Source organism: Astyanax mexicanus, chromosome 22 (assembly GCF_023375975.1).
Source record: "Astyanax mexicanus isolate ESR-SI-001 chromosome 22, AstMex3_surface, whole genome shotgun sequence".
Classification (NCBI taxonomy): Eukaryota; Metazoa; Chordata; class Actinopteri; order Characiformes; family Acestrorhamphidae; genus Astyanax; species Astyanax mexicanus.
Window position 1 is genome coordinate 15,811,787 of NC_064429.1, and position 14,914 is coordinate 15,826,700.

The 14,914-nt window shown below is 35.7% G+C and overlaps 2 protein-coding genes across 2 annotated transcripts in view; one reads left to right on the top strand and one right to left on the bottom strand.

The window, feature by feature from the left end:
* arl15a (ADP-ribosylation factor-like 15a) overlaps nucleotides 1-6,648 on the bottom strand; it is a 177,777-nt gene extending 171,129 nt beyond the window's left edge. The window contains exon 1 of the mRNA XM_007250483.4: nucleotides 6,213-6,648. Coding sequence (XP_007250545.3) covers nucleotides 6,213-6,266 — 54 coding nt within the window. The 5' untranslated portion in view covers nucleotides 6,267-6,648. The remainder of the gene's footprint in view (nucleotides 1-6,212) is intronic.
* Nucleotides 6,649-10,425: 3,777 nt separating this feature from the next.
* hspb3 (heat shock protein, alpha-crystallin-related, b3) lies at nucleotides 10,426-11,272 on the top strand. Its single transcript, XM_007250482.3, has one exon. It carries the CDS (start codon nucleotides 10,506-10,508, stop codon nucleotides 10,962-10,964), a length of 459 nt encoding a protein of 152 aa, XP_007250544.1. The 5' UTR covers nucleotides 10,426-10,505; the 3' UTR covers nucleotides 10,965-11,272.
* The last annotated feature ends 3,642 nt before the right edge of the window (nucleotides 11,273-14,914 follow it).

Genomic DNA, 14,914 nt, shown 5'->3' on the forward strand with positions numbered 1-14,914 from the left:
TTTCAGTAATTGCATATATACATATATCATAAAAATTGTAATTAAATAAAAGTATCTTTACTTTGCTAAAATTCTACTCAAGTAAAAGTAAAAGTACCCATCTAAAAATCTACTCGAGTAAAAGTAAAAAAGTACTCAATTTAAAATGTACTTTGAGTAAAAGTTACATAGTTACTTTTAATTATGTGATATAAAAAAGTACAACAAATCATAAATTAAATCGTTTTTAATGAACTATTATTCCACATAATAATTTGGACCTTTTCAGGCAGCATTTGTTCAGACCACCCCATAAAACATTGTGGCATAGGTTTCTATGATCAGTTTTTTCTCTTTACAGTTAAAAGGTTATGGTCATATAGGCGACTGTAAACTGTATTTTTATAATTTTACAGTTAATTATTATTTTTTAACTTGCCATTGCTGTGCTTTAACTGCTATTCACATGTTTTTTTACATTCAAGCTGATTGTTTAACGATAAAAATACTTACACCACATGCTTTCGCAGGTTTGATGTAGAAGTTTTGAAAGCAGCTCTGTCCTGCGGGGCAGGCACATTTTGCATTGCATGAGGACGTTTTTGCCTTATTATTCCACGCGCGAGCATCCGTGCGCCGGCATCCACGCAATTTTTTTTTTTTTTCGCCAGCATTTTTTTTCTTAATCAGTAACGGGGAGTTTTCCAATGTGGCGAAGTAAATTATATGTGTCAAAATGTACTTGAGTAAAAGTAAAATTATCTATTTTAAAAACTACTTTAAAAATTACAAATTACTCATAAAATCTACTCAATTACAGTAACATGAGTAAATGTAGTTCATTACTTTTCACCTCTGATACATATATATATATATATATATATATATATATATATATATATATATATATATATAGCTGTGTAACTGTGACTTTTTTCACTATTTGAAAGGGCAGTAGTTTTCCCCATCATTGGTGCCTTAATGAAGCCACTTTAAGGATCTAATGAGGACCAATAAGGCTTTCAGCCCCAAGCCAGAGCTGTTGCCTGGAGATCACATTCACTGTTAAGCTACATCCTACTTTTTCCACATTAGCACCTCATGCATTGTTCACAATATATGCCTCGCACTACAGCTGTGACCTTAGGTTTACATACACTGATCAAGAACAAGAATATCATGGTGAAATAAGTCTTAATTTATTTCTTATAATTATTTCTTGTTTGGGATGGAACAGAATACACTTTTTAACTTACTGCATTATACAGTATTACCGACAACAGGGATTTGCGTAAATATGTGGCTAAGAGCTAAGCACAGACCAATAACGTTAGCTAACAGGCTAACCACACAGAATCAACTGAAAACATTAGCTAAGGGGCTAACTGCACAGCAAAGATTGATAAGATTAGCTAAAGGGCTAATCGCACAGCACAGATTCATAAGGTTAGCTAACAGACAAACCCCACAGAACAGGACGATAACATTAGTTAACAGGCTAAATGCTAACAACACAGCACAGATTGATAAGGTTAGCTAACAGGCTAACCCAACCCCACAGAACAGAACGATAACATTAGTTAACAGGCTAAATGCTTACAGCACAGCACAGATTGATAAGGTTAGCTAACATGCTAATCCCACAAAACAGGATGATAACATTAGTTAACAGGCTAAATGCTAACAGCACAGCACAGATTGATAAGGTTAGCTAACATGCTAATCCCACAGAACAGGATGATAACATTAGTTAACAGGCTAAATGCTAACAGCACATCATAGATTGATAAGGTTAGCCAACAGGCTAACCCCACAGAACAGGATGACGACATTAGTTAACAGGCTAAATGCTAACAGCACAGCACAGATTGATAAAGTTAGCTAACAGACTAACCCCACAGAACAGGATGACAACTTAGTTAACAGGCTAAATGCTAACAGCACAGCACAGATTGATAAAATAAGCTAACAGGCTAACCCCACAGAACAGGATGATAACATTAGTTAACAGGCTAAATGCTAACAACACAGCACAGATTGATAAGGTTAGCTAATATGCTAATCCCACAGAACAGGACGATAACATTAGTTAACAGGCTAAATGCTAACAGCACAGCACAGATTGATAAAGTTAGCTAACAGGTTAACCCCACAGAACAGGACGATAACATTAGTTAACAGGCTAAATGCTAACAGCACAGCACAGATTGATAAGGTTAGCTAACAGACTAACCCCACAGAACAGGACGATAACATTAGTTAACAGGCTAAACAAATATTAATGTAATGCTTGCATGAAAATGTTGCTCTCAGACAATGGTTGGTTTAGTGATGTGTTTAAACCCAGACTGCTATATAAAAGTGATGTACTAACTGTTTTGAAGTTAAATTTTCAGTTAAATTTATACTTTTGACAGTGTGTTTTTTACACTATGACTTTTTTTTTCTCTAAAATTTTAATAAGACAATCGCAATACATCACCTTGCTTACAGTATCTCAGTATACTAAAATTTGAACCCCTGTATACGTATGGAATCACCAGGTTTATGCCTTTTTCTATTGGAATACAGCTTCAATACCAGTTCACCAGTGAAATGATCTGTAATGGACATCCTATCTTAAATTTAAGAGCAAATAAAACGTTTGGAACCAAAATTCTCATTGCGTCTGAAAGCGTTAAACATTATTTATAAGTAACACCATGCATGGGAAGTGAGCTCTTTCCCTTTCTTGCTTTATGTAACAGTAAAAACAAAGTTTTAGTCACAGTTTAATGCCTTTGGGAAATTTCTCCTTTATTTACATGAAGAATGTGTTTCAATCCTTTCCCACCTACTGTACAGAGATCTGATTGAAAGCCCTCTTTTACATGATTTGTTTGTTTCTCTGTAGGGGGGTTTGTGGGGACGGTACCATGTGTTCCTTTCAGTGTTTATTAAATGTGAAAACAAACTAACATGGACATTTCTTTTCATGCCACCAGTGGATATGCAAGCACAAGAGTCTCATGTTTCCTGAGTAAACTAAACAAAAACTGTGCCACAAATAGTTGTCATGGCTGTGCATTTAAAAAGGGACCAACAAACCTCTAAGCAGTACAAAAGTGTGCACAATACATTGCATTTTTTAAATATATATTCCCACACTGCATGCATTGACTCACCTCAACATGCCTTTTGCAATCATGTACTCCCCACGGGCAATGCTAAAATCACTATTGAAAGCTGTACAGCGGGCCAGACTTTCATTGTTTTTTTATTTTACCAGACATGGATATACTTTAGAGTTGTCTGAGGTGAAATTAGTTTTGATGGGAGCCATGATGCTCCTGAACGCATCCCACCCAGGAGGAAAAAAAAACACTACCCACCCACAATAAAAAGTTAAACTGATTAGCTGACTCATAAAAAGTCATACATCCTGTGAATGTTGTTGCTGTTGGGTTTACGTGTGGAGTGTAAGGACTGGAAGGTGGGCTCCACCAACAAGAGAGAGACGAACACATCCGAGCTAAGTGCAAAATCCCAAGTGATTTTATTTTAGTTCACAGCACGCAGAAAAAATGTTAAAGAAAAACTGTACAAAAAATTAAAAGAAAGGGGTTTTAAAAGTAATGAGGGCTACCTGACTTCACATCAGCCAGTAAAGAGTCACAGCTGGCCTGCTGCACAAAAAACCCTACCTCCCTCTAACAACGCCATTTCCGAATACAAAGAGGAGCCCCAAGTTTAGTCGCGCCTCCCCTTTTAAGGCTGTAGCCCCACCCACCAAACAATTGGCCGCTACCATTACTAGGGGTGACATAAACATACAGAAACAACATTAATTTATACACACTACTGATATCAGTTATTTACAGACATGTTTCAACCCCAAAATAATACACTTTACCGGTAAGTATTTACACAACATATTATTAATAACATTTCCCTTTTTCCCCCCACAGGTTTTACGGAGCAGCAGTCTCACCCCCCTCCCCACTAGTGAATCGAGGGCCCTTCGATCATTCAGGAGAGAGCTGGCAGACCACGAGTCCCCTAAGGAAAGTTATCAGGTAAGTATTACAGGTTACAATCAATTATTAATACAGTGTTATAGAAAGTGCTGGTGATGGGTCTAGCCTATTGACATCATCACACATCCCAATCAGAATCCTCTCTATTTTGCATGTGCTTCATGAAAATACACATGAGGGAAGTGCCTTTCTCTCCCTCTCTCTCTTTCTTTCTGACCCGTGATTGGGGAAAAAAGTCTCTGTGTCGTCTGCGTGCGCGTTTGTGTTCACTCTTGGGCCACTCGTTCCAGATTCTGGGAGATTTTATTTGACTTGTGAGCATGAGATCATCATTCTCACACATGGATTGTTCACCACAGAGTCCAGACCTTAACCTCACTGAGAATCTTTGGGATGTGCTGGAGAAGGCTTTGTGCAGTGGTCAGACTCTACCATCATCAATGCTGCTGCAAGATCAATATTAATGCAACACTGGATTGAATTAAATATTGTGACATTGCAGAACCTTATTGAAACAACGCCAAAAGGATGTGGCAACAATCCAGATATTAAGATGTGGATTTTCTCACTGTTTTCAAAGCAGTAGCCACAAATGTTTTCTAGAATTTTTTTAAATTATTGTATTTCCCTTTTTTTTAAATAAACGTGTTGATTGTTGATCCGTAGTTCATTATGTTACTGCAAATGACAAAGATTACACCTACAATCCCAGTAGATGCACAACCTGCGTAGCCTGCAGGTTGGACTGTCAAGCACACCTGCTACGCTCGCTAAAGAGATCCCCAGACACACAGAGAGGAGCAATAGCTAATGTTCACCTCCAGCTGTGTAATGATTTTTGAAAGGTTACCAACGGGTAGTGGGCAAGGATCAACTAACATGTTACCTGACCATCCTCAAGCCTGAGATTCTTTAACTTCTACAGCATGAATTCAAGCCATCTTTGGGGAAAATGACTAAATTATATATTCAGGAAGATTGCATGGGCGTACAGAAAGCATTTCAATATTTATCTATTCTCTATGCCAGGGATGTACTATATACTATATATGTATATATATATATATATATATATATATATATACAGCTCTGAAAACAATTGAGACCACTTAAGTTTCTGAATCAGTTTCTCAGATTTTGCTAATTATAGGTACACGTTTAAGTATAATGAACATTGTTGTTTTATTCTATAAACAAAGATGCAGAGCTTTCAGACCTCAAATAATGCAAAGAGTTCAGAAATTAATATTTGATGGAATAACTGTTTTTTAATCACAGTTTTCATGCATTTGTCATGTTTTCCTCCACCAGTTTTACACACTATTTTTGAATAACTTTATGCCTAAAATTCAAGCAGTTCAGCTTGGTTTGATGGCTCGTGATCATCCATCTTCCTCTTGATTATATTCCAGAGGTTTTCAATTAGGCAAAATCAAAGAAACTCATAATTTTTAAGTGGTCTCTTTTTTCAGAGCTGTATATATATCATATTAGCATTTTGTGGATTTTGTCAGCATTTAAAAAAAATCGCCAACTTTAACAAAATGGCACATTTCATTACTTTTATTCATCATTGTTGATCCAGTTGAATAGAATGGCAAAAATTTATCTGAAATAAAAGAGCTTTTGGATAGCAGTTTTTCAAATCTGGGAAAGCCTTTACTTGTGCATTGTTTTATTTAAATATGTGAGAAATATCATTTTCAACATAAAAATGTCTTGAAATATCTTAATATAACATTTTATACCATATCACCCAGCCCTAGAGGTAGATTATATCTGCCCAAAATATATTTTTTTTTTACTAAAATTGTGCATTATTAATATCATGATATGCTGAATCACTGATGAAGTCTGGAATGTGAGAAATGTCCTGATTTTTTTATAATACAATGTACTAAATATCGCAGATGAACAAAATATTGCAATATGTCTTTTTTTCCAGTATTGTGCAGCCCTACTCTAAACTCTGTAGCTGTCTGAACAGCTGCTTGTTCCATGTCACTTCCAACACCAATAACACACCATAACATGACATAACCTGTGGATTCAGGTGATATTTACTGGAATTAATGTAATAATTGCTATGTGGCAAAATAAAACACTTTTGCCACATAGCAAAAAAAACTTTTATTGATTTAAATGTAAAAAAAAAATTGCAAATCATCAGCAGCTGTTGACCAACTAGCAAAGATGGAAAACGCATGACTGACTTACCGTGTAAAAGCCAATCCTGCACAGAGCTATGGTGAGCTGAATGTGTTCAGACATCGTCCCCAGCAACAGTGTTACCCACAACAACCGAGCCAGCCGAGCCAGAGTCAGTGAAGCAAGCCGGCAGGAAGAAAAGCTTTCAGGCGCAACGCCACAAAAGCCACTTTGAGACGGCCCAGTAAGATATCAACAGGCAAAAGAGGCCATCCAAGTTCCGCTTCTGTCAACAGCGTAAAACCAGGCTCTTCATCTTCCATTCATAAACAAACACAGAGAACAGACAGACAAACAGAGAGAGAGAGAAGAGCACAACAACTACAAGAGCCTTAGATTAGCGCAAGGCTTTTCCCCAGAGATTATCGGCTGAGCATCAACTATACTCCAAAATAAAACTCTTAATTGGATTAGGCACTTTTACACACCCATGCAATAGTCAATGAACTACAAAAACAAAGTAGCACCGGCTTGAGGGAATACCCTCAAATATTTGGCACATTAAATACAAGCATTACTTTTTACAAACACTGCATATCATTTTACAATGGAAGCAGCAGCAGCAGCAGAAATGGTTGTTGGTGTGGTGTACTTGATAACAAGACTACCTGCTAGTGAACTACTGCATCATGCTGGAGAGTGGGGTTCAATTCCCGGTCTGGGTGATTCTACTGCACACCAGTAGGAGTCCTTGGTTGTTATTTGTTTATACTATTATTATTATTATTATTATTATTATTATCAGCAGCAGTTGCAAAGCATAGCAGTTGTAGAAGTAGTGGAGCGTGATAGTATCAATGGTACCAGTGATGGTCGTAGTGGTGGTTGTAGTAGTAGTGTTATTGGTAGCACTGGTATTGTAGTAATTGTAGTAGTAGTAGTAGTTGTTATGGTAATATTAGTAGTAGACATTTGTAGTAGTAATTATATTGGTTATTTGAGCAGTGAGGACTAAAGTAATAGTGGTAGTGGGTAGTAATGGTGGTGGTTGTAGTGGTAGTAGTAAAAGTGCATATATAAATTTAAATATTTTAGTTAAAACACACATACTACACTGTCTCAACACATGCCATCCATGTGTTGAGACAGTGTAATATGTGTGTTTTAACTAAAAATATTTAAATTTCAGGAATTATAATATATTATGCATCATAAATTGAGTACTATTGTATAAATTAAGTAATTGTGCTTAGGTAGTATTGTATGCAGGAATTGAGTAAAGTTTACTAAAAGAAAGGATTTACTCATCATTTTTTTTCAATGTAGCAGTAGCTGATGTAGTATGAGTAGTACTAGTGGTTGTGATGGGGTTTTTGGTAGTAATAGTACTGGTAAAGTAGTAGTAATAGTAGGCGTAGTAGTTGGGGCAGTACTATTTGGGGTAATAGTATTAGTGGTAGTAGCAGTACTAGCAATAGTTTTACAGCAAGGAACAGATATATTATATATACATATTAAGAGACCACTTCAGTTTCTGAATCAGTTTCTCTGATTCGTTATGTTTAATTAAAATGAACACTGTTGTTTTATTCTATAAACTACAGACAACATTTCTCCCAAATTCTACATTAAAAAAATGTCATTTAAAGCATTCATTTGCAGAAAATGAGAAATGGCTGAAATAACAAAAAAGCTGCAGCGCTTTCAGACCTCAAATAATGCAAAGAAAACAAGTTCATAATCATAAAGTTTTAAGAATTCAGAAATCAATATTTAGTGGAACAACCCTGGTTTGTAATCACAGTTTTCACACATCTTGGCAGGTTCTCCTCCACCAGTCTTACACACTGCTTTTGGATAAATTTATGCCACTCCTGGTGCAAAAATTCAAGCAGTTCAGCTTGGTTTGATGGCTTGTGATCATCCATCTTCCTCTTGATTATATTCCAGAGGTTTTCATTTAGTAAAATCAAAGAAACTGGTCATTTTTAAGTGGTCTCTTATTATTTCCAGAGCTGTAGATTACTTATCATTTAGACACACTCTGCACACCATCACAGACCTTTCAAATAAAATTGCTTTAAATGTTTTTTTAAGTGATACCACAGCAGAACTACTTTTGGTTCCCTAAAATCATATTTATAACTTTATAAAATCTCAAATAATCTTTAGTTTATTTTGTCAGTTAGAACATTCTTCAGTCTCACAGACCTTAAAAGACAGGTTCTTCTATTGCACTAATGATTGAAGAAAGGTCAGTGTGCTGATTGATCAAATCAAGCTCATTTGCATTTGATGTTTGCAACATTTGCTTGATTAAGTGAACCAGCTCAAAACAACATTATTAACCATGTGCAGAATGCAAATGAAATAATTTAATGATAACATTAATAATATTTTTTATAATTGACAAGTGTCTATAGTTGTTGAATCCATGATTATTAAGAGAATAACATTTTGACTTTTTAAGATATGATGCTATAGTTATGTACTGACAACTCCTTTAGGTAAGATGATTAAAAAATCTAAAAAATGCAATACTATACTATGAATAGCTTTTCCTACATAAAAATAAAAAGGGCTATACACAGTGTTCTTTGACTCAATGCAATAGCAGAAGCATTTATGCATCTATATGATGTTTGAGTTGACCATTTAGTTTAATTTTTGGTTTTATTGTCAATGTCTGCAGTTATGTTTAAAAAAAACATTGCCTCATTGGTTTTTACAGAAGAATCTCTGATAAACCCTTTTTTCAAGGATGTATAAGAATCCATCACAAGGTGGCAGCAGAGTTCTGTCAATGATGATGTGTAACTAGAAGGGGAACATGTTGAACTGGGTTGACATTTCACTATTTTATTTCAGATTATTGCCAATAACCCACTATTTTTTATGAACCATTGCTTGTTCTACATGGCTTATTACCCTACTCTATTGGAACCTCTACTCACTCTCTATTCCTTGTGTAATAAAAACAACAGTTTAGAAGTGTTAACCTGGGCTCTGAGTGGTCCAGCGACCACTAAGGGCTAAGCGCTGCCACTATGATCAGAAGATCGCTGGTTCGAATCCCGGTCATGCAGCTTGCCATCAGCTACCGGAGCACTGAGAGAGCACAATTTGCCTTGCTCTCTCTGGGTGGGTAGATGGCGCTCTCACAACACATCAGTCCAAAGGGTGATGTCAATCAGCACAGGGTATCTGTGATCTAATGTATCGGAACCGAGTCGCTGTGCTTTCCTCCGACTAACAATGATGCATCAGCAGCAGTTGGAAAAGAGGCGTTGTCTGACTTCACATGTATCAGAGGAGGCATGTGCTAGTCTTCACCCTTCTGGTGTTGGGGCATCACTAGTAGTAGGGGGAGTCCTAATGAGTTGGTTGGGAAATTGGCTGTGTAAATTCGGGAGAAAAAGGAAAAAACATAGAAATAATTATTTTTAATTAAAATGTGTTAACCTGTTTTGTTGGAGTATTTGTCTCCTGTGACCATGTAAGACCTTTGACTAGAAAGCCATCTTTGCATTACTTACTGCTGTGAGGATTTGATTGCATTCACACCTCCGTTCTCCCACAGCGTTTCTGAGATCCAGACATCAAAAAATCACTTTTTCACTTTTTCTAGGCTCAAAGTAGCTCCACACCTTCTTGCTAGAACCTGAAGAGCACTGACATTTAAAACGAGGCATCCCATAATGCTAGCCATCACTGTACTGATAATGACATATGACTCTGCATAGTGTAGCAGCCAGCACTAGGATGCAGGCTATGCAGAGTCTATGTGTATACAGGAGCTGAAGCTAGCGTTATGGGATGTAAACAGTGTTTTTTAATAAGCTTCTTGTACACTTTATAAGTTATTAATGCCTTGTTTTAAATGTCAGGGCTCTCCGCAAGGAGATTCTAGCAAGGAGGTGTGGAGATAATTTGATTCTGGATAACGATGGAAAAAGCAATATATTGGTGGCAAAATTACGCACCATGTCACCTGTCTGAAGGGTGTTTGGACAAACTGTTAAAATTTCTGAATCTCAAAACGCTGTGGGAGAACGGAGGTGTGCTATTCATTAAAGGTAAGTACTTTTTATCATGTTTTACTACACCAAAAGTCCATTTTACACTGGGGTTCTTCTTTAATAAGCCAGACATGAGCACAAGACTTCTTGTCTGGATCACATTCGTTCTTGGCTCGCTCTAAAAAAAGGCGCCCACCCACTTGCCCTCGTGGGCCAGCAACACAACGCCAGCTGACGCCAGTCTTATAATAGCTCTGCATGACACAAATGTGACACGGTCAAAGTGCCTGACAGCCTCAGTCAGCAGCACCCTGAGAAAGCACCTTTCTACTCACTGGGTGCCATGGCAGGGGAGGGAGTCACCATTTCCCACTGGATCTCATGCCCAATCCGGCACCAAGGCCAATTTGAAGCAAGGGATCTGGACCAGTGTGCAGAAGATCATCAGCTGTTTGCCTTGCCTGGACTAGCTAGCCAGGAGCTTAAAGTAGTGTCTGGAGCCGGAGCTGGGCCCTCAGACAGCGACGACGAGGATTCGGGTGAACCTCTCTTCCGAATACTGCTGGATGTGACCCAGTTCAAACCAGAGGACATTCTGATCCAGGTGTTCGAGGGGTGGCTTCTGATCCGAGGCCAGCACCGGCAGAGGATGGACGAGCACGGGTTTGTATCGCGGAGCTTCACCAGGCAGTACCAGCTGCCCGATCAGCAGCTGCAGGCGGGCGACCTAACAGCTCTGCTGTGTCATGATGGAATTCTGGTGGTGGAGACCAAAGACAGATGGTGGACAGCGTCTGATTAATGAAGTCATTGTGCTCTTCTTGATCACATCACCAGAAAAAGGCTGGGACAATGGACTGTAATGGCTTAGATGGTTGATCATTGATGGGTTCTTTGTTGTATAATTATAATCTGATTGTTTGGGTAATGAAAGTTGTTTAGACTACTTATATGCTGTTGAATGAATTGCTCATAGCAAAAGTACAACGCTCTGTTTTAGTATTTAAATGGATGCATTGACATTTAAAGATTTGCTCTGGTACTGTGTGTTGATCTTATCTCAAGAAACATGTTTTGAACCACTCAAAAATAAATAAATAAATAAATCTACCACCTTAATGGGTTCACTATGAGTGGGCTCATAAAGCATAGAGTCTAACGGTTTATCATGTTGTATTGATGATCATTTTATTGTATTGTGATCAATAATGTTCTTGTAATACACAATACCTTATAAAAACAATGCAGTTGATCTATCCTGACAGACCAAAGTGAAACATTTAATAAGCAACTGGTGTACAATGATAAGGAAATATAATTTACAAGTATGTAAATAGCAGAGGTGGAAAAAGTACAGAAAAATTGTAATTAAGTAAAAGTACCTTTACTTTGCTAAAATTCTACTCAAGTAAAAGTAAAAAGATCCATCTAAAAATCTACTGGAGTAAAAGTAAAAAAGTACTCAATTTAAAATGTACTTTGAGTAAAAGTTACATAGTTACTTTTAATTATTTGATGTAAAAAAAAAGTACAACAAATCATAAATTAAATAGTTTTTTTTTGGTAAATTTCACATAATAATTTGGACCTTTCAGGCAGTATTTGTTCGGACCATCCCATAAAATATTTTCAAGAACAAGTGGCGTAGGTTTCTATGATCCATTTTTTTTTCTTTACTGTTAAAAGATTATGGTCATATAGGTGACTATAAACTGTATTTTTACAGTTTTACCGGTCTTTATTATTTTTTAACTTGCAATTGCTGTGCTTTAACTGCTATTTAAATGTTTCTTTTAACATTCAAGCAGATGCATTGCATGAGGAAGTTATTGCCTCATTATTCCACACGCGAACATCTGTGTGCTGGCGCATCCGCGCCAATTATTATTATTTTTTTATTCAGACAATTGTTTTTTTCCCAGCATTTTATTTTTTACTCAGTAACGGGGAGTTTTCCAATGAAGCAAAGTAAATTACTTTGATGTACTTGAGTAAAAGTAAAATTACCTATTTTAAAAACTACTTTAAAAACTACTAATTACTCATAAAATCTACTCAATTACAGTAACTTGAGTAAATGTAATTTATTACTTTCCACCTCTGGGAAGTACTAATTGTTACTAATTGTACAGTAACAGAAACTATTCTAAGAAAATAAATTACAAAGGAACCGTATGTGATTTTTAAGTTTACATGACAAAGCAGCTAATAACACCCGTAAAAGTTGTAGGTGGCTCCTTGGTTTTGGATGTGGTTTCCCAGGAGGTTCCTATGTTTAAGAATTTAAACTTGGTGTTACACTGTCAAACTGTATTTATCTTGGTATAACTAAATAAAAGCAATAATAGTAATGCAAATTGTAACCTACATAAAGCAGCCCTTATAATGCTTGCTTTACCTGTGCCACTGTCCACCAGACATGTATAAAGTACTGTAGACCAAGACTTCAGTAAAACAGTAACAACACTCTATTAAAGTGATTTGAGCAGAAGTTGAAGTGTTCTCTGTGCACTACACTGAAGTGGAAATACTTAGGTGTTTAACAACAACATTGTTAACGTTAACCTTGTTAACGAGTAATGATAAAAGAAAATGTATCGGAGTAAAAGTATTAAACTTATCCAAAATATGTAATGAAGTAAAAGTGGAAGTAGGAGAAATAATAATATTCCTGTAGATACAGCATTTTAGTACTTAGATAAATGGATTCAAACAATTTAATTTATACGTAAATATGTGTTTCACTCTGAGATAAAACAGTAGTATTGTAGATAGCCTTAGCTAACGTAGATAAATAGGCATGTATCCTAACCCCTGAGCTTTAAGTCTTTTTTGCTAATTAAAATGCCAAATAAATGCATTATCTGGCATATTTTAACAAAAAGTTTTAAAAACTATATTGTTTTCTACACCTTCAGCTGAAATTACTGTTGGGCTGAGCTCCTGTTGATCCGTTGAAAATTTTGAATTTAAAATGCATGTGCAGAAACTCATCCTCAGCGTTGTGCCATGATCTCTACATTTCTTTTCTTTTTACTTTTTATAGAATATCTGTCCGGCATGTGTTCTCAAAAACGTGTCAAAATAAAATGCTTCTAAATAATATTTTACACTTTAATAATAATAATTATTAATAACAATTACATATTTAAAGGTATCAACATATGTAATAAAATATAATATTCATTAGGTATTATGTTTATGCACAATACATATCAAATATGTAATGCAACCTGACAATGAAAGTTTATGGATAAACTGAGGGATATTCATCCTCACTGTTCAACTCATTTTATACATGTCAAAATGAGGAGCACAAAATGAAAACAAACAAAATTGCTTATGATCCTTAAGTAGTCTAACTTTTTTAATTAATTGTACTGATTAATTGCTGATCCATTGTGTAGAATTAATACAGTTTGCACAATCCCATTAGTTACATGACGGTGAAACATACGAACATACTGTATATAATCAATTAGTATGAACAAATAAAATATAATAAATAATTTTTTACATCTCAATAGATTATAACAGTTTATAAATTCCTCATTCTTAGGGTTATTAAAGATTCTACGATTTGTTTTGTATTACTTTCCTACTTTAGCTAGGAAAAATAAATTACAGTAATTTGTCTCTTGTGTATTTGAGGCTTTTAATAAACATATGGCCTCATATGGTGTAGCGTGGACGCTTTAGTATTATTATCTAGCTCATAATAATGCAGCAGCAGCTTCAGAGTTCAGTGTGACAGATAGATGTCGCTGTTTAGCACCTTAAAACTTGATGAGTTTGTTTGATTTTACCAAACTGAAAGCATCTGAAATATAATCAAAAGGAAGATGGATGATCACAAGCCATCAAACCCAGCTGAACTGCTTGAATCTTTACACCAGGAGTGGCATAAAGTTATAAGTAGTGTGTAAGACTGGTGGTGAAAACTGTGATTTAAAAAAACAGGGTTATTCCACTAAATATTTATTTCAGCCATTTCTCATTTTTCCGCAAATAAATGCTCTAAATGACAATATTTTATTTGAAATTTGGGAGAAATGTTGTCCGTGGTTATTAGAATAAAACAACAATGTTAATTTTACTCAAACACATACCTATAAATAGCAAAATCTGATAAACTGATTTGGAAACTGAAACTGGTATCTTCATTTTTTCCAGAGCTGTATATCAGAGCTGTGATTTATCTATTCTGTGGGTTTTGGATAATGTGAGAATATTCAGAGTCGAACAGAAACTTGTGTAGGTGTGAGTGGGCGTAATTAGAAAATAGCTAGTTAGTCGATTTGCTAACCTTTTTAAGCCTGGAAATGACTCGTGAGTCTGAGTCTCTGTTGTTCATCAAGTTCTCTAAACCCAAGCACATTGGTTAGTGTCATTGTAAGGATTATTAATTTACTATTTATTTCGGACTGTTTGAGGCTAAATGCAAAAATAGAAAAGTGTATGTAAAAACTCATTATTTGTTGAAAGCTAGATAATTGGAAAAAATGGATAAAAACAGGTGTAAAGTTTAGCAGTTTAATTTTCTGCCTCTATCAAGCTAAATTCGAAATGAAGAAAAAATGTGTTTTCATCCAAGTTTTCAATTATCGAGTTTTTCATTTCAGCCTTTCAGAAACAGAAGAAAAATTAAAAGTTGAATCTTCTCTTAATTTTCAGATTTGTCAAATTTTGTATGTTGTAACACAAATGTGATGATATAATTCAACTTGCAAAATGCAAAAGTTGAAAATTAAG

Excerpts from the sequence above, each read along its gene's own strand:
- hspb3 (XM_007250482.3), top strand. The coding sequence starts at position 10,506 with ATGGCAGGGGAGGGAGTCACCATTTCCCACTGGATCTCATGCCCAATC.